The sequence below is a fragment of the Aspergillus novofumigatus genome (assembly GCF_002847465.1).
Source record: "Aspergillus novofumigatus IBT 16806 chromosome Unknown P174scaffold_4, whole genome shotgun sequence".
Classification (NCBI taxonomy): Eukaryota; Fungi; Ascomycota; class Eurotiomycetes; order Eurotiales; family Aspergillaceae; genus Aspergillus; species Aspergillus novofumigatus.
This window is the reverse complement of record NW_020194277.1, coordinates 3,502,373-3,524,514: the sequence shown is the minus strand read 5'-3', so window position 1 is coordinate 3,524,514 and position 22,142 is coordinate 3,502,373. Positions and strand designations below refer to the sequence as shown.

General features: G+C 51.1%; 9 protein-coding genes across 9 annotated transcripts; 5 read left to right on the top strand and 4 right to left on the bottom strand.

Moving 5' to 3' along the window:
- The first annotated feature begins 79 nt into the window (after positions 1-79).
- On the top strand, positions 80-1,713 carry P174DRAFT_451582 (UDP-galactose transporter HUT1). The gene is made up of 2 exons (XM_024829017.1): positions 80-517; positions 581-1,713. The coding sequence occupies exons 1-2, from the start codon at positions 288-290 to the stop codon at positions 1,644-1,646; spliced, it is 1,296 nt and encodes a 431-aa protein (XP_024683327.1). The 5' UTR covers positions 80-287; the 3' UTR covers positions 1,647-1,713.
- On the bottom strand, positions 1,675-2,635 carry P174DRAFT_451581 (peptidylprolyl isomerase). Its single transcript, XM_024829016.1, has 3 exons — positions 2,238-2,635; positions 2,020-2,122; positions 1,675-1,973 (listed from the first exon to the last, which is right to left on the bottom strand). Exons 1-3 carry the CDS (start codon positions 2,367-2,369, stop codon positions 1,819-1,821), a joined length of 390 nt encoding a protein of 129 aa, XP_024683326.1. The 5' UTR covers positions 2,370-2,635; the 3' UTR covers positions 1,675-1,818.
- Positions 2,636-2,689: 54 nt separating this feature from the next.
- On the top strand, positions 2,690-3,762 carry P174DRAFT_390318 (uncharacterized protein; the record flags this gene model as incomplete). The annotated part of the gene is made up of 2 exons (XM_024823477.1): positions 2,690-2,990; positions 3,133-3,762. Exons 1-2 carry the CDS (start codon positions 2,886-2,888, stop codon positions 3,760-3,762), a joined length of 735 nt encoding a protein of 244 aa, XP_024683325.1. The 5' UTR covers positions 2,690-2,885.
- Positions 3,763-3,829: 67 nt separating this feature from the next.
- Positions 3,830-4,967, bottom strand: P174DRAFT_370266 (putative 3-oxo-5-alpha-steroid 4-dehydrogenase; the record flags this gene model as incomplete). The annotated part of the gene is made up of 3 exons (XM_024822326.1): positions 3,830-4,230; positions 4,289-4,763; positions 4,869-4,967. The coding sequence occupies 3 exons, from the start codon at positions 4,965-4,967 to the stop codon at positions 3,830-3,832; spliced, it is 975 nt and encodes a 324-aa protein (XP_024683324.1).
- A 2,125-nt stretch (positions 4,968-7,092) lies between these two features.
- On the top strand, positions 7,093-12,429 carry P174DRAFT_451578 (putative histone deacetylase complex subunit (Hos4); the record flags this gene model as incomplete). The annotated part of the gene is made up of 6 exons (XM_024829015.1): positions 7,093-8,550; positions 8,601-9,611; positions 9,647-10,624; positions 10,697-10,919; positions 11,671-11,997; positions 12,080-12,429. The coding sequence occupies 6 exons, from the start codon at positions 7,093-7,095 to the stop codon at positions 12,202-12,204; spliced, it is 4,122 nt and encodes a 1,373-aa protein (XP_024683323.1). The 3' UTR covers positions 12,205-12,429.
- A 332-nt stretch (positions 12,430-12,761) lies between these two features.
- Positions 12,762-14,806, bottom strand: P174DRAFT_421259 (GID4/VID24 family protein; the record flags this gene model as incomplete). The annotated part of the gene is made up of 3 exons (XM_024824937.1): positions 12,762-12,952; positions 13,015-14,569; positions 14,783-14,806. 3 exons carry the CDS (start codon positions 14,804-14,806, stop codon positions 12,762-12,764), a joined length of 1,770 nt encoding a protein of 589 aa, XP_024683322.1.
- Positions 14,807-15,767: 961 nt separating this feature from the next.
- P174DRAFT_442048 (mandelate racemase/muconate lactonizing enzyme family protein) lies at positions 15,768-17,454 on the top strand. Its single transcript, XM_024827491.1, has 2 exons — positions 15,768-16,291; positions 16,353-17,454. Exons 1-2 carry the CDS (start codon positions 16,116-16,118, stop codon positions 17,326-17,328), a joined length of 1,152 nt encoding a protein of 383 aa, XP_024683321.1. The 5' UTR covers positions 15,768-16,115; the 3' UTR covers positions 17,329-17,454.
- Positions 17,455-17,572: 118 nt separating this feature from the next.
- Positions 17,573-19,006, bottom strand: P174DRAFT_421257 (uridine-cytidine N-ribohydrolase; the record flags this gene model as incomplete). The annotated part of the gene is made up of 4 exons (XM_024824936.1): positions 17,573-18,498; positions 18,595-18,799; positions 18,875-18,882; positions 18,955-19,006. The coding sequence occupies 4 exons, from the start codon at positions 19,004-19,006 to the stop codon at positions 17,573-17,575; spliced, it is 1,191 nt and encodes a 396-aa protein (XP_024683320.1).
- A 381-nt stretch (positions 19,007-19,387) lies between these two features.
- P174DRAFT_442046 (PXA domain-containing protein) lies at positions 19,388-21,080 on the top strand. The gene is made up of 2 exons (XM_024827490.1): positions 19,388-19,958; positions 20,022-21,080. Exons 1-2 carry the CDS (start codon positions 19,436-19,438, stop codon positions 20,831-20,833), a joined length of 1,335 nt encoding a protein of 444 aa, XP_024683319.1. The 5' UTR covers positions 19,388-19,435; the 3' UTR covers positions 20,834-21,080.
- The last annotated feature ends 1,062 nt before the right edge of the window (positions 21,081-22,142 follow it).

The window sequence follows — 22,142 nt, the reverse complement described above, 5'->3', positions numbered from 1 at the left end:
TTGGAGGCGGAGAGGGAAAAATTTAGGGCGATTGCGCCGAAATTCCGCGCAGCGCGTTTTTGGCCAAAGAGGAACAGAACACATGGCATCAACGGCCTGTGTTTCGAAATGAGAGTGTGATCCTTCCTGCGATATTCTTTTTCTTTTTTGGTCCATCAGCTCCGTTTGTGTCTTCGAGACTTATTCAAAGCAAAAGTGTTACTGATCTTGACTTAACTCCCGCATGATTCGTTGTCTTTCACTCATATTCCATTCCGTCATTCCGTACACATATCCAACCTGCGCTCATGGCACGCCAAAAACAGGCAGTGCCTTTACAACGGGCCACTTCTTCTGAATTGATGCACTTTGTGCCTGAAGAATCCAAGTCAATGTCTACACACCAGAATGGCAGCGCTCAGAAGCCTGTTACCCTCAATGGATCTGCCTCGACAAAAGGACAAGCGCCTGAAGCTCCCCTGGAAACTCCGGGGTTGATGCAACTTGCGATCTGTGTCCTGGGTATTTATGCGTCATTGTAAGTGATTTATTTCCAGCGCATGATTATCCTCTCCATATACAGTGTCTAATACTTTCGAAGTCTGTCATGGGGTGTTCTTCAAGAGGCGATTACCACGGTCAACTTCCCAGTCCGTCCTCCAACTGCTGAAGAACCAAACCCGCCGACGGAGCGCTTCACCTTCTCGATCGTTCTCAACACCATACAATCCACCTTTGCTGCGATCACCGGTTTTCTCTACCTCTATTTTTCTACTCCGGCGGGCAAGAAGGTTCCCTCCATTTTTCCAACCCGCAAGATTCTCTTCCCTTTGCTCCTGGTCAGCATCTCCTCATCGCTGGCGTCGCCCTTTGGATATGCAAGTCTTGCGCACATCGACTACTTGACCTTTATTCTCGCCAAATCATGCAAACTTCTGCCTGTAATGTTCCTGCACTTGACTATCTTCCGCAAGAGATATCCTTTATATAAGTACGGCGTTGTCTTGCTGGTTACCCTTGGAGTCGCAACTTTCACCCTCCACCACCCCGGAACCAGCAAAAAGGTCGCTGCAGCGAAGAATCAGTCCGGCTCATCTCTATATGGAATCTTCCTACTTTCCATCAACCTTCTTCTGGACGGCCTCACGAACACAACACAAGACCATGTCTTTAGCTCACCGCAAATCTACACACGCTTCACCGGACCGCAGATGATGGTAGCGCAGAACGTCCTTTCGACGGTCCTAACCGCTACCTACTTGCTTGTCATGCCCCATCTGTCATCTACCGGCATCTTGCATGCTCTTCTTCCCATCCCCATTCCGCCTTCTACCGAAACCGAGCTTACATCCGCCATTTCCTTCCTGTCACGACACCCAGAGGTGATGAAGAACGTGCTCGGATTTGCCGCCTGCGGAGCCATCGGCCAGCTGTTTATTTTCTATACGCTTTCTCGCTTCTCGTCTTTGCTTCTGGTGACTGTGACCGTCACGCGCAAGATGCTCACCATGCTGTTGAGCGTGTTCTGGTTTGGACACTCGTTGTCTGCCGGCCAGTGGCTCGGCATCGGCCTTGTATTCGGCGGCATCGGGGCTGAAGCCGTGGTACAGAAGCGAGAGAAGCAAGCCAAAGAACGGGCGAAGGCATTAGCTGGAAAGAGGGAGTAGACCGTTTGATCTGTTCAACGTTTATTGTACATATATACACACATAGTAGATTTTCATTTCCCCATAGAGATCCTTTTTTTACTACTGCTGTGCAGGAGATTCTGCATTCATCTGGAAGTATTAATGTGAAAACGCTCAACTGCTAAAGGTAAATTGGCCATAGGAGACGAGGCTACTTCCTCCCTTCAACCATGATGATATGGTACCCAAACCCGGTCTTCACCTCCACATACTTGGGGTTCGCCGTCGTACTGGGCTCAAGCTCATACGCAGCCTTCTCGAAGTCCGCGTTGAGACTACCCCGGACTTTCCACCCAAGAGAGCCGCCTACAGTCATCAGCATCAAGCCAGCTTTGAAAAAGGGGAAACGCACCTTGCCGAGCCTTATCCTCCGAGTACTCCCTCGCAACATCGTCGAATTTGGCCCCGTTACGCAATTTCTCAAGCGCTTCTTCCTTCTTTGAGAATTTCTCGCACTACGTTTGCCGAGTATTAGTCTAGAAGTAGCAGTAGCCGGTGATTATACATAGCAGAGTTGTAGCCAAGTGCAATTGTGTGAAAACGATACTCCAGAGAAAAAGATTTACGTACAAGAATATGTCTGACATTAATCGACGTAGCGGGCTTCAACCCCTTTCCTCCGCCCTTTCCCTTGTCCCCCTCAGACACATCTTTCCCCTTGCCTTTCTTGTCGCCTCCTTTGGCGTTGTTCTTGGGGGCCATCCTTGATGTCGATGCTTCAGCTGATGGGAAGTCGATGCGGCAGAGAAGTTTATGTCCGAGTCCGAGAATCGATATAGCAGGAACAGAAGCTCTTTGAAGACTGGACTTAGCTAGAGGCCGTAGCTGGAAGTATCTTTACGGTTTGCGCCGAGAGTGGTGCTTCTCAAGACTGATGCATTGCTAGAGTTGGAGAGTGGGGTTTGGTGGGGTCTGGCTAGCAGCCTGAGGCAGACAGGCAGACAGCTCTGCGGTTTATGTACCGGATGCAAACCGTTGATGACGACATTGTATTCTCTGTTTCTCGTTTGCACTATTTGATTTGAAAGACTGAGGTATGCTGATGAGCTCTACTCTTCCAATTCTTGGAGCTGGTTCGTAAGACTCTACAGTATCGTTGATCAGAGCTTCTGTTGTTGTTGTTGTTGTTGTTGTGACTTGTCACTGAAGGGCGATTGTGGGTTCCAATGAGACTGATGCTGGTGTTATCTTCAGGCATCAATAGGTTAAGAAGCTGCAATGGAATCCAATCTGGAAGCAGCCCGGATTAAGTCATTGCCTGATGACGCATTCTACATTGCAGACTTTATCACTGAGGAAGAGGAGGAGTTGCTGCTGCAGAAGGTATGTTTCGCGATTACAAGGGTGTAGCTCCGTAGTGTGACTGGCCTATGTAGCGATGGCAGCGAGCTAATGACGATCCATCAATCGCTCATGCTTACCAACTGCACACCATATCCTGCAATAACAGCGCTAATGTTAAAAGATAACCACTGCCCCTCTTCCCCGATGGACTCAGCTCTCCCACCGACGTCTTCAAACTTGGCCCTCTGCTCTGACCACGTCGAATACTCTAATCGCATCGCCGTTGCCCTCATGGCTCTTTTCACCTATCATCAACCCTCGGTTGAACTCACTTGGCATTTTCGCAAGCGCCCCTCACGGCGGTCCAAACCATGTCCTGGTGAACGAATACTGTCCGGGTCAAGGAATCATGCCGCATGAAGACGGAGCCGCGTACTATCCCCTGGTTGCGACCGTGAGTCTGGGAGCACCAATTGTCCTAGATCTGTATCCAAAGCCCGTTTCAAGCAACGATGGAAACAACAGCGGGGAGGGTGGCGCTCGCCAGCCTCAGTCTCGAATCTTGCAGGAGAGGCGCAGCCTTCTGGTTACGAGGCGAAGCATCTACACAGATTTCTTGCACGGCATTGCAGAGACCTGCAAGGACGATAATCTCAGTGCTGACACCATCTGCAATTGGGATCTGCTGCGTGAACCGGATCGTTATCAGTGTGGTTGGTATGAGAGGGAGACCCGAATCAGTCTGACGTATCGGGACGTGCTCAAGGTGTCAAAGTTGGGAAATACGATGAAATTTCTAGGCGGACGATGATCTTGCAGACGGGGATCCTATTGTCCTCTGATCCGCATATCAACTCGAGCGACTAAGCTATGTTTGCTTAGAAGAGTCCAGGAACCATGTTCCATCTTTCCTTGACAGCGTCTGGCCCGAATTTCTGCTCATACCATCGCTTGCTGATTGCGGCGGTTACACCCAAATTCACCGTTACAAACGTGAAACATGACAGAAGTGTCTTGTTCACCATCTCGCCATCCGGTGCAGCCAACAGAGCCAAGGACAGGTATATCACGCACTCGGCCGTGTAATGGGGACATACGATTCTTTGAAACATAGGATGAGTCGGGAGGGTATACTTCTTGAGCGAGAAGAGGTAGTGGTGACAATCGTGCTGAATACCCGAGGCGATCAAAAACAACGGAAGGCAGAGGAATGTGCGAAGGGTAGGAGCGGTGGTTACTTGGACATCATCGAGAGTCAACTTGTGCGTCATGAGAGTTCCTAGGAGGGTGAGGATTGTTAGAGCGTAATCTCTTGAATTTAGTTCCCAGACGCGTACCTGTTCCCTCAATCCAGACGGCGACCGTTGCAGCAAGGTAAAAGGTGAGGCCTAGAAGCCAATGGACAAACCACATTCTGGATGAGGATGGCTTGGAAAAGATGCGACTCTCATGCAGTCGCCGAATTCCTTGCACTAACATCAATGCCCAGCATAGTAAGACTTGATGTATGGACATCGACTTCTCCAAGTGTTGTGGGCCTATCCTTGTCGCGATGGCCTGAAACGCAGAACCACTGGATAGCAACTGGAACGCCCAAATGAGCGAAGAAAGCACAGAGGCAACATAAAAGTGCGTGAAGTAGCTGTGAGGAACTCTCAGAGAGGCAAGGTAATCGAGTGCGAGGTGTACGCGAGATTTGTCCGGGGCATCGGCAGGCGCAAGGGGTCTCGACCCGACCGTTGTTGATGTTGCACGAGCACCATAAGTCACGAAACGGCCGCGAAGTGTATCTGGCAGGCTGATCGACAGTATCTGGTAGTCATTGCTTTGGTTTAGTCCATCATCGAAGAGTCTCGCCTAGACTGATGCATCACTGCCAAAGTAACCATCGTCATCTCACACCCGAGATATCCGTACCGTGCAGGCTGCAAAGATAAAGAAAGCTCGAAGAGCATCAACAACGTCCATGTGCGTGACGTAAAGCGTCGTGTCCACAAGCTTCCTGATAAGCTCCATCTTGGTATCGTTGACCAGGTGTAGCCGGTGCCGACGATGAAGCTGCAGAGAGCCTGGAAATGCGCAAGAAGGGGTAAGGCGGAAATCCAAGAACAGCTTCTTTCAATTAGTTCGGAGAGTGTTGTAAAAGCCCTGAGATAATGGTTGCCATGATTTCATGTTACTGTGTCACCAATTGCCATGAGATTTGAAACCCCACCCGGAGCGCAGCTACCTACGAAGCACACTCTAGGGTAGTTACGAGGCGGACTGAAGGATTGAACTGGGTTTGGATCGCCTCGGGAGCTCCGCCTGCTATGAGAGCTAGTTCATACATTGGCAGAGACATGATGAAGGGTTGAGTTTCTACTATGGTGGCCTACTTGAGAGCCTTAGACAAATCCCTTACCTCAATCTTATCGTAAGAGCAGAACATGCCGGCATGTATACCTATCGAAACGAGAGATGACACCTCCATCTTTCAGAGTTTGAGAATCAAGACACCTTTCGTCAGACTTTGCCCCCCTCTTCGCCTCTGGCCATTTGCAGCAAGTTGGCAACTTCGCAAACCGGCAACGGCTAACGGAAGGGGCAAAGTGGGGTGATAAGCTGAGGTATTCTGTTTGATCATTGGTTGCATAGGAGCAGATCACTTGTGTTTAAGTGGACCTAATCAGACTCGTCGACTTAATCCTGCTACTACTAGGCCGGAAATAGTAAAGGCTCAGTTGCCATCTCGTCAGTCATTGGCTTGATGCAGGGCCTAATTTACGTACTCCGCAGCTGGGTGACTCCCTGACAGTCTCTTACGATATGTTTGGATCCATGTTTATGAGACACTCTATGCTGAGTTTCAAGATAGCAGCTCCCCTCCAGAAGAGAAGAAGATATGGACATACTGGGAGTCTGACGTATGAGGAAAGATTTGATGCGAGTACCCCGCTGTTCAGGCAGATAACGGGTGATTCCGTGGAAGATATTATTGTTTTCCAAGCAAGTTGATCTCCTGCCTTGGCCATGTACGTTGCGGAGTACTGCTGTTTCAAGAATATCCGGCTAGTAGTACCTACTTTCGGGAGGTACTCCGTACAGAGAAGGCTGTTACAGATCGACGAGTCTCATACATACAACATTCAATAATAAAAATAGATAGCACCCTGGATTGTGATCACCTTGACTCTCTATTCAATGGCAGCGGCTTCTGTCAAGTTATTATCAGAGAAGAGTGAATTTGAATTTGATTTAAGAGTGATTCCATTAGCAAAATGCTGTAATTTGGGTATTTTTACCAAGATCATACGATATGTACTAAGGCAAAATATCCCGTGACCACTACCCAACCCAAGCCAGCTGGTGGCCAAGTAGCTTCCTGAGGAGTGAGGACCCATCTTAACCCCAAGATGCTACCTATTACCTCCGTACTGTACAGTTCCTTTACCCATCCTAGCAAGCAGTCTACTACTGTACCTAAATTATCAGGTAGTTTATCTACTAGGTACTGCCACCATAGGTACGGAGAGCGGAGTAGACAACTAGTCACCTTTATCAATAATCTGACTAGTCCAGAGTCCCGCGATTTTGAGAGGACTTCTCTACTACTCTACCTACTCCCGCTAAAACTCACTAACCCAGAGAATCGCTGCCTCGACTTCTTTTGTTCCCTTTCTCTCCCTCTGCTTCCCTCTCTTCCTTTAATCTCCACTAATTCCTCCTCTCTACCCATCCAATCCTCACCTTCGTCTTCGTCTCACTGATACGTCTCTCACTCTCATCCGTCTCTTCACCTCTTCTCTTCTTTAACTACATTTTAACTATTTTCTCTTCACTTCTTACCTCAGAAAGTTCGACATAACTCTGAAAGCGCCATATTTCTCCTCCCCTTTAGCTACCGCATCACTACTGGTTCAACAGCAACTCTCCTCCCAGGATCTGAAGAAATTCTTTACTCCTACGTAACTTCGAGTCCAGTGCGGTGATCGAACGGCCGCGTGAGAAATTACGAAAGATAGGGATCTTCGCTTTGCTAGGCGTGGTCGAGCACCAGCTTCCACGCGCGACTGCTGGTGGTTTCGACTACGAGTACTCTCTATCCGCCACGGCCTCCGAAAATGACGATCGAAACACCCAGCAATCGATTACTACCGCTATGAGTGATGTTGATGCAGTGTCCTCCCTGCCAGCTGCCCTGCATGCCGGACAAAATGCTACCGCTGTCACGGTGAACCCCCGGTCTGCTTCTGGTTCGCTGTCTTCCAAGAGGGTCTCTCCGTCGCCCCATCGCAGAGGAGAGGATGCTCGCGTCAAGGAGGTTGATTCTGCGTCAGGAGAAGGAGATGGCCCGCCGAGCCCCAAGGCTGACTCGGAAGCAGAGACTATCATCCAGTCGGGCCGCGAGTCGCTATCGCCAGAAAAGAGACGGAAGTATATTCAACATCAGCCAAGGCGACGCGATGTTCAAGTTGACCACGGTGACACAGTGGAGGACAGTTCACTACCTGATGACACACACATTAGGAAGAGAAAGCGATCGATCGATGACTCCATCGCGGAACGCGACCGTGGGTTCTCCCCGGAACTTCATTCTCGAACAGCCGTTTCCCCATCACGTGTGAAAATCGAGAAGCCAGAGGAACTACAGCCCGCCCTAAATAATCTTGATTCCTCTCTGCCTTCACATAGCACGGAGGCTGTCCCCGGTGGTCAGAACGTCCAGGTCTCACGAAAGCGTAGCCATAGCGACGGTGTCGACAGTGAGAGGGACAGGGCTCAATCTAGTCGTCACACAACGGCCTCCCGCGACAGAGAGCGAAGAGATATCAACGGCATCAGTCTACCTCCACCAGAGTCGATCGATCGCTCAGGCTCGCCTATTCGGTCGGCTCACAAGCGAACAGCTTCCGGTCCGCAGCTTGGGGGCAGTGACTTGCAAAAGAAAAGGAAGACGACTACTCCGCTCATCACAGGATTTCAACGGCAAAGCTCCGAGGATAGGCTGTCGGTTTCGTCTTCAACCAGTGGCTCCCCTCTACCCAGCTCTCAATTGCGAAAATTAGCCGGTGTCGACGGCGCTTCAGCATCTCCCGCAAGGCCGACGGGTCACAAGAAACAGCGCGACCAAAATGGCCGAACACGTCTAGCACGTGCCTGTGCAGCTCAGGAACTGGAGGTAGCAATGGCGAGGCATGCAGAACGCCCAGATGATTTGAATGTGGCCGACAATGCGGGAAATACGCCCCTCCAGATTGCTGCCCTCGAAGGGTGTGCGCCGATTGTGAAATTCCTTCTTGAAGCTGGCTGTGACATAGACACAAAAAACATTGACAAAGATACTCCTTTGATCGATGCCGTCGAAAATGGCCACTTGGAGGTCGTCAAACTCTTACTGGAGGCGGGCGCAAATCCTCGCACGGTCAACGCGGAAGGTGATGAGCCGTATGATTTGGTCCCATCGGACTCAGAAGACTATGCAGAAATCCGCCGTGTACTTGCAGAGGCTAAAGCCAATCCCCGGCCGGGTCGTCGTTCCGAAGAGCGTGCTGGTTCCGCAAATAAGGAGATAAGCTCTAAAAGAGTTGCTGCTGCAAGCCCGCGCGAGTCCCCCCCGGTGAATGGACCCCGTAGCCCCCTCTATTCGGAGCCACTACGAGGCGAAAGACTGTGCGAAGTGAAGCTACGCGAAACGACTTACTCTGGACCAAAGCTACACCTGAGAATCTGCAAGCATTTGCTGCGAAAGGTGATATTGCTGGAGTTGCCAACATTCTCAACGTTGGGCAAAAAGCCGACACCGAGTCGATGATAGCTGCAGCCAAGGGCGGTCATGATGAGGTACTGTCTCTATTACTTGGGATGGGCGACGCGGATCCGGATCCTGAGCCACTTCAAGGAGGAAACCAGAAACCCGGCTACAATACACCCATGCTGGCGGCGATCGGCCGAGGTAATCTTGCTGTCATACGCTTGCTGCTGGATCAGCCGAAATTCAATCCGACACGCCGGCTTTACCGTGATCGTACCTACTTTGAGTTATCTCGAGAACGGAGAGCTGACAACTGGGAGGAGGAATATGACTTGCTGAGAGAGGCCTATGATAATTACGTTAGAGCCAAGCGTCTGCGCAAGCAGGAGGCTTCTTCACCGAAACGACCGCGCGACAGGGAGAAGGAAAACAAGCGGCCGGGTCGCAGACACTCCCCATCGCCCGCGGTTTCTTCTAGGAAGGCCGTAACAAGTCCAGGCGCCGGTCACCACCGAGAGCTCTCTTCCAAAGATGCTGTTACATCGAAGGAAAAGAAACGAGATGGTGTAGCTCACTTAAAGGAGAGATCCGGATCTAGTACCAATCGCCCCAGAATAGCCCACAAGGGTAGTGACAATCCGGCGGACGGCGATGGGTTTCGGGTGGAGTCTACTCAGTCCAAGTCATTAGCAACACTCACCAAAGATGAGGAAGCTCCCAGGAGAAGGCGTTTGATTGCAGGGCGCCCTCCACAGGATCGTGATCGCAGAAGACCCAGCATACCATCTTCGGATTCCCTGTCAGGCCGTGAGGACTCTGCCAAATCCCGGATCGATCCTCCTACCGAAGCTACGGCGGTTCCGAATGGGCCTGTGGCCTTGAAACGCGGACGCAGTAGCGCAAGTCCCGAACGCCCCGTTCTCGCGGTGCAGATTCCGACCACCACTCACGCGACGGCCAGAAAAAGAAACGACGTGTTCTCTCTGAAGACAGGACGCCAAGCATGACCAATTGTGGATTGAAGAAAAGTCACAGCAACGGCATAGCAGAGGAGTCCAAAACGTATGTTCGGCCGAAGAAGACCGAAGATCAATTGTTGGAGCGCGAGCGCGATCAGCAAGTCGATAGTACACCGCACATGGCTACCGACTCAAGAACTGTGAAGAAAGAGCGAGAAAGGCAGGATGTAGGCCACCTGGCTGATATCCCCATGGAAGATGCGAAGACTCTGGCCAAGAGGTCCGAGTCTGAAGAACAGCGCCGGGAAGAGGCGAAACGGGCCGAAAAGGAGCGTATCGCGGAAGAAGAGCGTCTCGCAGCTGAAGCGGAAAAGGCTCGCTTGGCAAAGGAAGAGGAAGAACGAGCTGCCCGTGTGGCGCGCGAAAAGGCCGAGGAAGAGGAGCGCAAACGGAAAGAGGCCGAGCAAAGGCGGATCAAGCAAGCCGAGGATGAGCTTCAGAAGAGACTAGAACAAGAAAGACTGCGCCTTGCGAAATTACGGAGGGAGCAGGAAGAGCAGGAGCAGCGGCGTCGCGCTGCGCTTCCTAGTCGGCTTCGTGTTGCTGCCCATCTCGTCGGCTCCAATGACCCACGAGCGCGGAGTCATGCCTGGCTGAAGAGGTTCATGCCCGTTGTTACTGCGATCACCAAACAACTGGATCCTTCATGTGATACCAGCATCGCTGACGAGAGATGGGTTCCAAACTACTTGGTGGCACCTTTATTAGCGACTAATGATCTCCAGCTGTCCCAGTACACAAGTTGGGAGAAGCGTAATGCGACTCCCACTCAGCGGGAGAATCTATGGCGCGTCACCCGTCGGATGCTGGTCCAGGGAGATGATATGGACTTCATGAGCTCTTCGTTTGCGCAGATCATGCAGAAGGATTGCGAAACACGGCCGAAATACTTTGACATGGAACATGTATTTTGGGTTAGAGTAAGTCATTCTCCCTTCCGACTGCCTTTCAATATGGCTCAGAATCAGATCATTTACTGACGTGGTAATCAGCTTTCCGACTTCATGGACCTCGTTCCTCATGTTCCGCATCTTCATGATCTTGACATTCAATTTCTCAGAATGCACATCGACCAGGAGCCTTCTACAGCAGCACCTCTCCTTGAATCAGCGCAGCCCAACGGACACGGGCCTGAATATGCCCATCTTGATAATATTCATGGCTTTCCTACTGGGATACCCGGGCTTACCAACGGATATGGCCATTCACGGCCAAGTACATACGTTTAGTGCCTTGTGCTTTTCTTTTTCTCTCGTCGCGGCGATGATCGAGCATAGCCTTAAATGTACAGATGGCTTGTTTCCTCGGTTGTATGACTATGATACCTCTTACTATTGATGTGATGTGAGATGTGATGTGTGATGTGTCTTTTGTTCGGATAACGGACCCTTGGATAGAGCCAATGATGCAAGTTTTATTGCTCAATGCTGGGCATTTCCCACTTAAAACTATGCCGTAGTACAACCAGTCTTCACTTAAGTAGTTGTGTTTGCTTACTATAGTCTGCACAAATCCGTGAATACGAGTCACGTGGTTGTGGAAATGGCATAAGCGCTAGGCGGTAGGGCACAATCCAGAAAATAGGCGAAAGTGATGCCCCAAAATTTTACCGCCCGCACACACTCAAACAACAGCTCAACAGATCATCTCCACGAACTCTTTGAGGATAATCCGACATTTGATATCAAACGTCAGAAACACCACCAGTCAAAATGGTACGTATCAGATGAACCAGATGTGACCCTTTTCCTGCGATTCAGACACGAAATTGAGGCCATACCAAGTGAGGGGAGGGGAAACTTGGGCGAGCACCGACGAGTATATCATAGTGCTCTATCGGGAACGCTGCAATCAAGCACAATCCATCAATGCGAATCTCCGCTATGATGATGTCCTCCACTATTCGAGTCCTGCGCATAGCGGCATCAGACCCATCAAGATATCAGCTAACGATAGACTTCAATAGTCGGACGGAGAAGAGACCATGTCCAACCCCCCGTTGCCGCCGCCGATGAGGTCGAGGTTTCGGCTGATGCCGGCGCCGGCGGCCAGATGTCCGTCCTCGATGCTCTGAAGGGTGTCCTCCGCATTGCTCTGATCCACGACGGTCTTGCCCGTGGTCTGCGCGAGGCCGCCAAGGCCCTCGACCGCCGCCAGGCCCACATGTGTGTCCTCAACGAGGGCTGCGAGGAGGAGGCCTACAAGAAGCTCGTCATTGCTCTGTGCTCCGAGCACAAGATCCCCCTCATCAAGGTTCCTGATGGAAAGATGCTTGGCGAGTGGGTCGGTCTCTGTATGTATTCCCCTGTTCTATTCCCTTCCGTCGTGGGAGAACATTGGACGTGGGCTGGGGCTAATGGTGTTTGTGTGACTAGGCCAGCTTGACCGTGAGGGTAACGCCCGCAAGGTCGTCAACTGCTCTTGCGTTGTCGTCAAGGACTGGGGTGAGGAGTCCCAGGAGCGCTCTGTCCTCCTCAACTACTTCCAGACTGAGCAGTAAATGCACTGCCGCTGCGATGTGCTTTAGCGGATGGGATGTGGATGTGTGATGGGCACGGAAATGGGGTGGTTTGAAGGGGAGGAGGAGCTTCTGGTTACGTGACCATTGAGCCTGGGGCTCGGGCTCTTCTTCCCCGTCCTCGATACGTGATCCATTCACTTCGGATTCACATTTATCTAAGGTCAACGGACTAATGGAATGAAGAATATTCATGATCAATGGGTGCTACTTGAGTGTTGAGTATCAGATGTAGGCTTGAAATCGTAGATGTGATGCTTCTATGTCCATTCAGATACATCCAAGTAACTGTCAACAATAGGCATCGGACTCGCGGACTCGTTCCGAGCCAGACCAGCACGGGAAAGTCCCGCTAAATGGCTAATGTATGTACTCGCATCCTATGTCCCCCAAATCGAAGATCCGAGCAAAGCGAAAACTCCAGAGCTATGCGAAAGCCAAATACAATCAGTCAAGCCAATGGACAGTGCCAAAGAGCAAGCAGAGCATGTCAAAAGCGAATTTTGGGAGCAAGGTGCCTGAGGCACACCCGACTCAAACTACCTGAAGTTGTAGGAAGGCTGAACCATCTTCTCCGTCTCTGGCTTCAGTGACAGCTGCTGATACGGTGAGCTTCCCGGGTCGTAGTAGAGACCTTCAATGTGCCCAGTATCTCGACGAAGAGAGATATAGTAGAATCCTGAGATTGTGAGGCCCTGGCGTGCGTCGGTGGGAGTGATGAAACAGCGTTCTGTACCGTCATCAGTACAAACCACCAACAGATTGCAGAGGTGGTGAAAGATCAATACACACCTTTCCATCGCATCAAAATCCACCGTTTGGATAGCTCTTCCGTAATCCATTTCCTACTCACAAGGTTCCTTGTCATCTCGTCGTCCGTCAAGTTCTTGAATGGTTGCAGCTCGCGCCAGTAGGTACTGTCGGTTTCAGCGTCGGCCTTAAAATTTTTCGTCTCAAGAGTGTGAGCATTGAAGTCTATGATTTCGCCCTCCAGAAAGGTGACGATATGTGCATCGTGAGATGGCGAGGTCTTATCAGGAATGTTGTAGGCTTCCATTGTGCCTGAAAGCGTCATCTCTTGGTAGTTGATATTGTGAATGGTGACTTTGACCGGCCAATTCTCATCCTTCCCTGTTCCAAAGTTGGGGATATTATTGTTGGCCAGGTATCGTCGACCGCTTGTCGTATAAACACTAATGCGACCATTATCGCTGCCATTGACAATCACCGGTTCGGTGGCCGGATGAGAGGTTGGCCCACGGTGCGCGAAAATCGAGCTGGGAGTGCATGCTGCCATCTGTGAGCCTTTAAAAACCATACCTGGACGTAGCCAGGAACATGGCGGCGGCGGTGCAATTAATGTAGTATCCAGGATGAAATCATCCTCATCCCAGGAGAAATCGAGTTGAACAAATCCACCTGCGGCAGCCGATGAAAGACTTTCTTCAAAGGAGGTCGAATAGCGCAAACGGTCAAGATATGTAATAATTTCCTTCAAGCGCGGGCTCGGAGGATGATCCATATGTAGCTGCCGATGAGCGTTGACACGAGCGCGCATATCGCCGTGAGTTGAGATCCGGTTGGATTCGCCTCGACTACTGGGTATGAACCGATATGCGCGTGAAGTCGGTGACTGAGTAGCTCGTTCCCTGCCATCTTCTGAATCCTGACTGGTACGCTCCCGGTCCAAAATATAGTTGTGTAATGTCCGCGTCCTCGAAAGGCGCGGCTGGCGTCTGACCGACTGCAACAGAGCTTCGGCCGTGGCGAGAGTTGTGTCGTCCATCCGGTGTCTACTACTCTCTAAAGGCTCAACAGGGAGTGGAAGGGGGCTTCGTCCGGTCGCATCACGTCGTATGTGGCGCCTCGACGTCGCATTGCGATCCGAGAGTCTGCCAAACCAAGAGGAGACACTGTTGGGATCCTGCAGAGGTTCGTAAACCAAATCATCCTCGTCATCTTCGTCGGAGCCTGGGGCCCAGCCGTACAGCGACCGTATGTTGGAGACACGACCTTCGTAGTTCGGCATATTCGTCGGTTCCTCTCGTGGCCGACGCACTATGGGATGGCGACTGATTTCCACGGACATACGCACTCCAGTCGACTCGTCCAATTCCATCGGATCAGACTCGAACTCGGATAGTATCTGATGCCGTCGGCGACGTTGTCGACTTGAGGAAGAAGAGCCGTGAGGAGAGCGAACTCGAGATCGAAGGAAGATCACGTTGTCATCATGAGCGTCATGCGAGGCGGCAGCTGGGAGAGTGAGGACAGGGGTTGAGACAGCGCTCAACTGTTGGAGAGATGATGCGAATACAGGCGGAGGAGATCGAGCAGAGTTTCCTTGCTGTTCGAGAACGCAGATCAATGAGCACAGGTGACGAAAAGGAAACGCAAAATGTCAAAACTAAGCAAAGCAGCCCAGGAACGAAGCCCAGGACATGGAATCATGCCACGTGCAGTAATAGTGGAGTTGATGATCGGGAGCAAGATGTCATAGGCAGATGAGGCACAGGATATGGACCCTTTCGCAGAGTTACGGACAAATGCAGGCACTTACCGAGGGAGTGTTTTCTGGGGGCATGGTCCTCTAGATCAGCCCTGTGGAGGTTGACAAACCCGCCGTTGACCTATGGATTGCGCACGGAGACTGGAACGGGGAGACGGAAGACGAGGACGATTGGAAGGATGATGAGGTGGACGAGGCATGCGAGCCTCTCTTTACGGTTGGAATGATAGGCAGCTTAGAGTGAGGAAGAGGCGCTTTGAGATAGTGATAGATCGCGATGGATTAAATGGACGCTGGATGACGAGGGGATCGAGAGATAGAGGAACGAATGACTGGGACTGATGTGAAGGCGATCAGGAAATCTCCGTATTTTGCCTCGTTTTCCCTTTTCGGATTTCCCCTCAGCCGACGGTTTCCATCATGACTCCAAGTAGCGATTGACAGTCGGGTACTCTTGGAGGTGAAAGACTTCAGATGATCCAAAACTGAAATGACGAAATATGCAGGAATGCCTGATTGGATGATTGTTGCCAGTATACTACCTGGTTGTTGACCTGGTTCCTGTCTTGTAGCAAAGTACTGGTGGATAGAAATCATCGATTCCAGAGATTATTCTACGACGATCCATCGATCTTCAACCCGACTGATGGCTACTGAGTCTTCTTTAAAATGCAATCATCATGTCTAACACTTGAATCCCCTACGCATGTCTAAATCGTGGCCTTTGGATGCTGTCCCCAGTGCTTGATGACTGCCTGATCGCTATGTGGGGATCTCATCTGCTGCTATGAAATGAACCACAGTGATCAGGACCACCAAGCAGATTATTATCGATAATCAGCGTCTCTGCAGAACATATTTTCTTTCATATAAGGATACGGGCCTGTAAAGGGAGATTTACTCGCGTCAAGTGACCTACCTTATAATCATCCGAACGTTCTAGGGATGTTATGCCAGATGGGTAATATTTCCGACGGTTACTCCTGCATCCAATGACCCTTCGCTCCATGGATTTCGGCTGCTTTACAACAGTTTTAACCCCCCAATACGATCCGTCTTGATTTCATAATGGGTTGACTTTTGAAACGATTGCCAAGGGCTCCTATATAATCATCCCACGGTCGGCAATCGGTATCCAAGGGCGGAGGAAGTCCGACATGCTTGATCCCCCACCCCCACGTCCAGCGGAGAATGGGGGGTAATGGTCCCATGAAGCTCTTTTACATTATTGAAATTCTCGCTTACAGCTGATCGATCATTTCTATCTACTCCTGTCCGCTCTCATTTTGTCTTCCAGCGAGGCCGCATCTTCGTTTAATCATTGAGGAAGCGAGCAGTTCCTTATACCAAACTCTCCCCGCTATTTCCTGCTGAAGTCGACATCATGGTCAAGATCAAGAGCATCGAATATTTCCGTGTCCTTCCCAGATGGCTGTTTGTCAAGATTGTCGACGAAGAGGGCCAGTATGGCTGGGGTGAGAGTACGCTTGAAGGTCATACTGAAGCTGTGGAAGGGACGCTTAATGCGTTGTGCAAGAGATTCCAGGGCTATGAAGCAGAGTATGCGCTCAGACTGTCCCTCACAGTTTCATCTACTGACCGGTTGACTTTTCTGCTCCAGCGATATTGAGCACATCTGGCAAATGGCCTGGCGACTTGGATTCTACCGCGGAGGGCCGGTCTTCATGTCCGCCATCTCCGGCATTGACATTGCACTCTGGGATCTCAAGGGCCGCCGGCTCGGCGTCCCCGTTCATCAGCTCCTTGGAGGCAAAGTCAGGAACAAGCTCTCCGTCTACGCCTGGATCGGCGGAGACCGTCCAGGCGACGTCGAAGCCGCGGGCAAAGCACGACTAGCGCAAGGATTCAAAGCGATCAAGATGAACGCTACAGAAGACATCAACTGGCTGGACTCGCCCAGCGTGCTCGACTCATGCGTCGAGCGCCTCAAGGCCGTCAAGGCACTCGGCCTCGACGCCGCCCTCGACTTCCACGGCCGACTGCACAAGCCCATGGCGAAACAGCTCGCCAAGGCCCTCGAACCTCACCGGCCGTTGTTCCTCGAGGAACCCCTCCTCTCCGAGCACCCGGAGGGCATCAAGCAGCTCGCGGATCAGGTCTCGTGCCCCATCGCGCTAGGCGAGCGGCTCTACAACCGTTGGGACGTGAAGCGGTTCCTCGAGGACGCGAGCGTCGACATCCTCCAGCCGGATATCAGCCATTGCGGTGGGATTTCGGAGCTGCGGCGCATTGCTTCCATGGCAGAGACGTATGATGTTGCCATTGCGCCTCATTGTCCTCTGGGTCCGATTGCCTTGGCGGCATGTATGCAGGTTGATCTCGCTACGCCCAACTTTGTCATCCAGGAGATGAGCCTGGGAATCCACTACAACACGGAGGCGGGCGAGTATGACATCACAAGCTATGTGAAGGATCCTAGTGTCTTCGAGGTTAAGGATGGTTATGTCGATGCCCTGACTGCTCCGGGGCTGGGCATTGAGGTCGACGAGGAGGTTGTTCGGCAAGTCGCGCTGAAGTCGGAACCCTGGCTGTGCAAGGAGTTCTTCGGTCCTGATGGCGGTATTCGTGAATGGTAATCGGAGGGCCTTGGGTGCACGCATTGGTTGAATATGCGGTTCATCTGCCTTGTTTTGAATAGCGGTACATTGAATTATAGACTAACGAAAATGAGAAATACATGATATGAGCCGATGCGAGCGAGAATATGCCTCCCGTACTCCAATAAATCCGCTATCACGACGGTTCTAATGATTGCCAGGGGGTCTATATATGCATTCTCATAGTTCTATTACAAAGGTCAGTATTACGCAATTCGTACCATCATGGCTTTCGCGCAGCGTTCCATTTATCGGCGCGGGTGAGGCAATCCAAAATCAAACCCCAAAAGGCCTCCAGGTCCACTCCTCTGGGGATAGCTACACCATGTCCGCCCATTGGAGTAGCTAGTGTACGGCCTAGCTGTCCCGTCTCCAACACACTCTTTGAATGGATGCCATCGGTGACCACGTCGACAGCAAACCGCTCACCATTCTTGTCATTAAACATCAAGGCTTGGTCGGGGTGCTTTTTCGCAAAGGTCGGGTTGAGATTTGAGATAGCGACGGCCACCGCGAGCGGATCGTGAAGCGGAGGACCGGACGACAAGCCGAAGACGGTGTCGTAGGTCTGAGCAAAGAAGACAAGTAGGGCGTGCATCATTCTCCTGAGAACCGAGGGGGTTTTGGTGGGGTCGCCGGATCCATGGAGAATGCGGTTTTGCACACTACGAGAAGCAAGCACTTGGTGAGTCAAATCCAACCCGATCATTGTTGTCTTCGGTGCCAGGGTAGGATTGCTGAAAATAGATTTGGAGGCCTCAGGATCACACTGTTGACCGAACACGATGTTAGAAAGCGACCCGGAAATCACACGCGATATTGATATACGCACGTAGATATTGAACTCTGCCCAGGGTGTCGTATTTCCAATTCTCTCATGTTCCCCCGGCAGTCGGCTCATGGGAGCATCTGTGAAGCCTCCACCAACGGCACCGCCCATGATGCTAAGACCCTGAATATGGGCCGCTACTTCGGGAAACGTTGCGAAGAGCAAGCCAACATTGGTCAGAGTGCCAGTTGCGATAACCCAAGCCGTTCCCTTTGGCTGTGCCATGAGAGCATCACGCATTGCGACAATTGGGTTTTTGTCTGTCACAGGAAGCCTCGTTGCTTTCGGTAACAAATCAGTTCCATCGAGTCCAGAGTCGCCTGTATTATATTACGGCATTAGCCCTTATTGTCTGATTGCAGCCATCGTAGTACTGCTGGCGCAAAGTATAGAAGGGGAGGGGTCGTGGATCGTACCATGAATGTCCGGAGCGTGAACTGCAGGCCGGCAAAAAGGCTTCCTGCTGCCGGCATAGACAGGGACATCTGGACGACCGATAGCTTCGAGGACTCTTAGAGCGTTAGTCGTCGTATTCTCGAGAGAAGCGTTGCCGTGGACGGTTGTAATTCCTAAGAGTTGCAACGACGGGTGATGCGCAGCGAGCAGAATAGCGAATGCGTCCTGAGACGTTTCGTCTTCAGCCAGAATTTCTCATGCAACCTATAGAAATGTCGCGTTTCAGCGTCCAGTACTTACATCGTGTCCTGGGTTCAGCTGGTCAGCATCGATGTAGCCAAGGCAAGTATAGATGAAAAGTATAGATGAAGCTTACGGACCAGGATCACAATCCAACCATAGAGGAATTGGGCTGTCAGGGGAGGGTGCCATTCTTGAAAATTCGCAAGAAGAACGGAGAATGGTCAGCAGACTTTTGCTTCTCTCAAAAATCCACGTAGTTTTTGTTGATTGCGAAATGCCAACTGCCTTGATGCTGCTCCTTGATAAGGTGCGGGGAACTGGAGAATAAATGGGGGCCTTGTTGTCTTATCGGAGGCGCAATCACTCCGCCAACTCATAGCCCTGAGCCCTATTTTCCATATCGGGGTGGCATTATGTGGAGCTGCGCGTCATTGTGATTGGAGCTGAGAAGCTTCTACGCTTCTACCTGCATGAGCTGTTCATCGTCGGATTGTCCACTTCAACTGTTGGTGGCAGTCTCGATCTGAGGCTGAAAGTACCATTTTGATTTACCCTGCTATACCTCTCCATGAGACCTTGAATGTAGTTTCGCTGTTCTCATGTTATTACTGGGATGAAATGACCAGCGAATCTGTTCAGCCGGGTCTTACTCCGCTTTCGCATCTCAAGGCCGTGCCTACTACTTCGAGCTCCAAGCCAGTCGCATTCAAAGACTCGTCCATTTTGCAGGCACCTCCTCAACTTCGACATCGGTCTCGATTATCAAAAAATGTCAATCGTGATGAGCCGGTTAGCGCGACCAGTGACAAGGCAACTGCTGCATTGATAAGACGCGTTCTTTGTCCGCAGGCGGGCAATCAAAGCGGAGGTGCTTCAACCCCACAGCCATTGGAAGAACTGTTGCCTCCTTTGACGAGTTCAAATGAAGTTGATCTTCAACTGTATGCATTGATCGCCATCATTATCAAGGAATTCGTCTTCTCATGGTATTCGAAAATCACATCGGATCAGAACCTCGTCAAGGAAGTCATTCTAGTGATCGCGCACTGTACTCGTGCTCTTGAGCAGAGGTTGCGTGAAATTGACATTGCACAGTTGATCTTGGATGAGATTCCTGGTCTGATAGAGGCGCATATAATATGTGAGATATCTCCCTATGGCAGCTGGCCGGTCTTCTATGCTCACGCGCGAAATTACTTTGTAGCGTACAGGCTGGCCCGCGATGAAAGTACACTATCCGGGCTCTCTCCTTCTGTTCGCGAGACATACCATGCCTTACATCCACATCCGAGTCTTTCACCAATCCCAGATTCCTCGGATATGCGGACTATTGCGAAACAACGCGAGAACGAGGCAATATACCGGCAGTTGCTGGTCCATGGAATGTTGGCTATCCTCCTCCCGACGGAGGATTTGGAAAATGTCCCTCTACGAACCATTATCGGTGACGTACTAGCGGATTTGATACTTGGGAACGCAGTCAGCGAAAAGATGTGTCAGGGATGGTTCTTGTGGGAGACTACCACCAAGCTCCTATCGACAGCAGAACGACTTGATGAACGTGAGGAGGACACGGCAGATAGTCACCAGCAAGATCGCCTACACAAATTCGGCCTGCTCAATGCTAATGATGCTCCCAAGTCCGACCAATCGTCTTCACAGATTCACTCTTTTGGACCAGCATGGCTATGGAATATCCTGCAATATCTGTATCTGACCTATACTGCCCTTCAATTCATCGTGACGGGACTTTTTCGCGTGATGACAAATGCCAAAGCGAATGTTCCGTCAGCTGCTACAACGCCAGGAAATTCCGAGAGCGAGAAATTGGCTCCCATGGGCGGCACATCGACGAAGCGCCCTATTCTCAATTATCGAATCTATAGTATGGTTTCGCAAATGCTGGACATTCCTCGGAGAATGCCATGGCTGGCAGGATCTCTCTCGCTTTTCCAATATTTGACTTTGGCGGGACCGGGCAAGTTGGGCGAGACCGGCAGTGTCCTGGACAGGTGAGTAAAGCAATCTCATTAGTTTTTACATACTTCCCACTCTTCCCCATGTGTCGTTCATCATTCAGCAGCTATGAGGGCGAGAGCTTCAGTCACGAGCCGTGCCATTACTATTTTTGCGCTCTAGAAGAGTGGGCGTGGACTGTGGACTGTGGAGAAGCGGTGCCATTCGATCTTCGAACATGATCTACTTTGGCGTCTCCTCCATCGGCAGAGCGTTTCAAGTCTCGAGGGCCCCAGCGGGATGAAGGATGCAGTGGAGTAATGGAGTTGCATTGCTCGCATATTGCATCGGTCACTTGATCCGCTACTGGTGGTTACGCCGGCTCCTCTGCCGCATGGGCCCTGCGATTGACGACCTCTATCATCCATGTCTGGCCGTATTGTCATTACAAACGGTGACCGGCGCGTACGAGATTCTTACGACACCCGTATCGTCATTACCGACCGACCAATTTCCTATGAATGAGCCTATGGTCGTAATCGCTTTTCAATGCCCTCCAATCATACAAATGAGGAGAATCAAGTTTCCGATCTTGAAAAGAATGCCATCATCAGGCATGGGGTTTTTGCTTTTCCGGGCTTACATGGGGGTCATCATCTGGGACCTGGTGATCCTCCTTCTCCCCGATTGGTGGCTGGCTCGGAGAGGCCGAACGTGTGTCGAATTTGACTTCCCCTGTCAATCTCACGTCCATTTTATCCACTACGCACTGTCATGGCTGTGGTAGTTGAGAGATGGCCTGGGCCGGCCCTTTCCGTGCCGCTCAACTTCGAGTTGTTCCGTGCAAATCCGATGCCAGGTTAAAGGGGTCGTCACTACACTGTCTGAGAAGAAGAGAAGAGGAAGAAAACCGAAGCGGAAGAAAGGATACAAGAAAGAAGAATCCTTCTTGCTGATTTGGACCGCAGCGTTGCCATGGTGTCGCCGGAACAACCCCAATTTTCGGAATTAATCCAATATCCCTGCAGTAATTGGGTGCACGTCAAGCCTTGCGTTCTCCAACTGAACGCCAAGAGGCACGATACTCAACTTGATTTGTGATGATCTTTGACAGTGTTGATTAAACTGCCATGCAACGTTTGGACTTTGCATGGATAGGGCGAGACCAACCCCCTTTTCCTTTTCCTCTCAGGGCCAATCAGTGCAATCCTCTCCAGCAGTATTTCAAATCTCATTAATCCCGGCCGAGGTCACTGTGGCTTTGGGGTTGGTTGGGTTTAAACATGCCTGTAACTTCCGCTCTGGAAACGCCTGCCTTGCCGTCTTCTCCTTGAATGATACGCATCAACAAATGGCGATCTGGTCTCCT

Excerpts from the sequence above, each read along its gene's own strand:
- P174DRAFT_451582 (XM_024829017.1), top strand. The coding sequence starts at position 288 with ATGGCACGCCAAAAACAGGCAGTGCCTTTACAACGGGCCACTTCTTCT. Across the intron at positions 518-580 it reads CTGGGTATTTATGCGTCATT|TCTGTCATGGGGTGTTCTTC; the intron begins GTAAGTGATTTA and ends ATACTTTCGAAG.
- P174DRAFT_451581 (XM_024829016.1), bottom strand. The coding sequence starts at position 2,369 with ATGGCCCCCAAGAACAACGCCAAAGGAGGCGACAAGAAAGGCAAGGGG. Across the intron at positions 2,123-2,237 it reads TTAATGTCAGACATATTCTT|TGCGAGAAATTCTCAAAGAA; the intron begins GTACGTAAATCT and ends CGGCAAACGTAG. Across the intron at positions 1,974-2,019 it reads GGAGGATAAGGCTCGGCAAG|GCGGCTCTCTTGGGTGGAAA; the intron begins GTGCGTTTCCCC and ends TGATGACTGTAG.
- P174DRAFT_442048 (XM_024827491.1), top strand. The coding sequence starts at position 16,116 with ATGGTCAAGATCAAGAGCATCGAATATTTCCGTGTCCTTCCCAGATGG. Across the intron at positions 16,292-16,352 it reads TTCCAGGGCTATGAAGCAGA|CGATATTGAGCACATCTGGC; the intron begins GTATGCGCTCAG and ends TTTCTGCTCCAG.
- P174DRAFT_442046 (XM_024827490.1), top strand. The coding sequence starts at position 19,436 with ATGACCAGCGAATCTGTTCAGCCGGGTCTTACTCCGCTTTCGCATCTC. Across the intron at positions 19,959-20,021 it reads GATAGAGGCGCATATAATAT|CGTACAGGCTGGCCCGCGAT; the intron begins GTGAGATATCTC and ends ATTACTTTGTAG.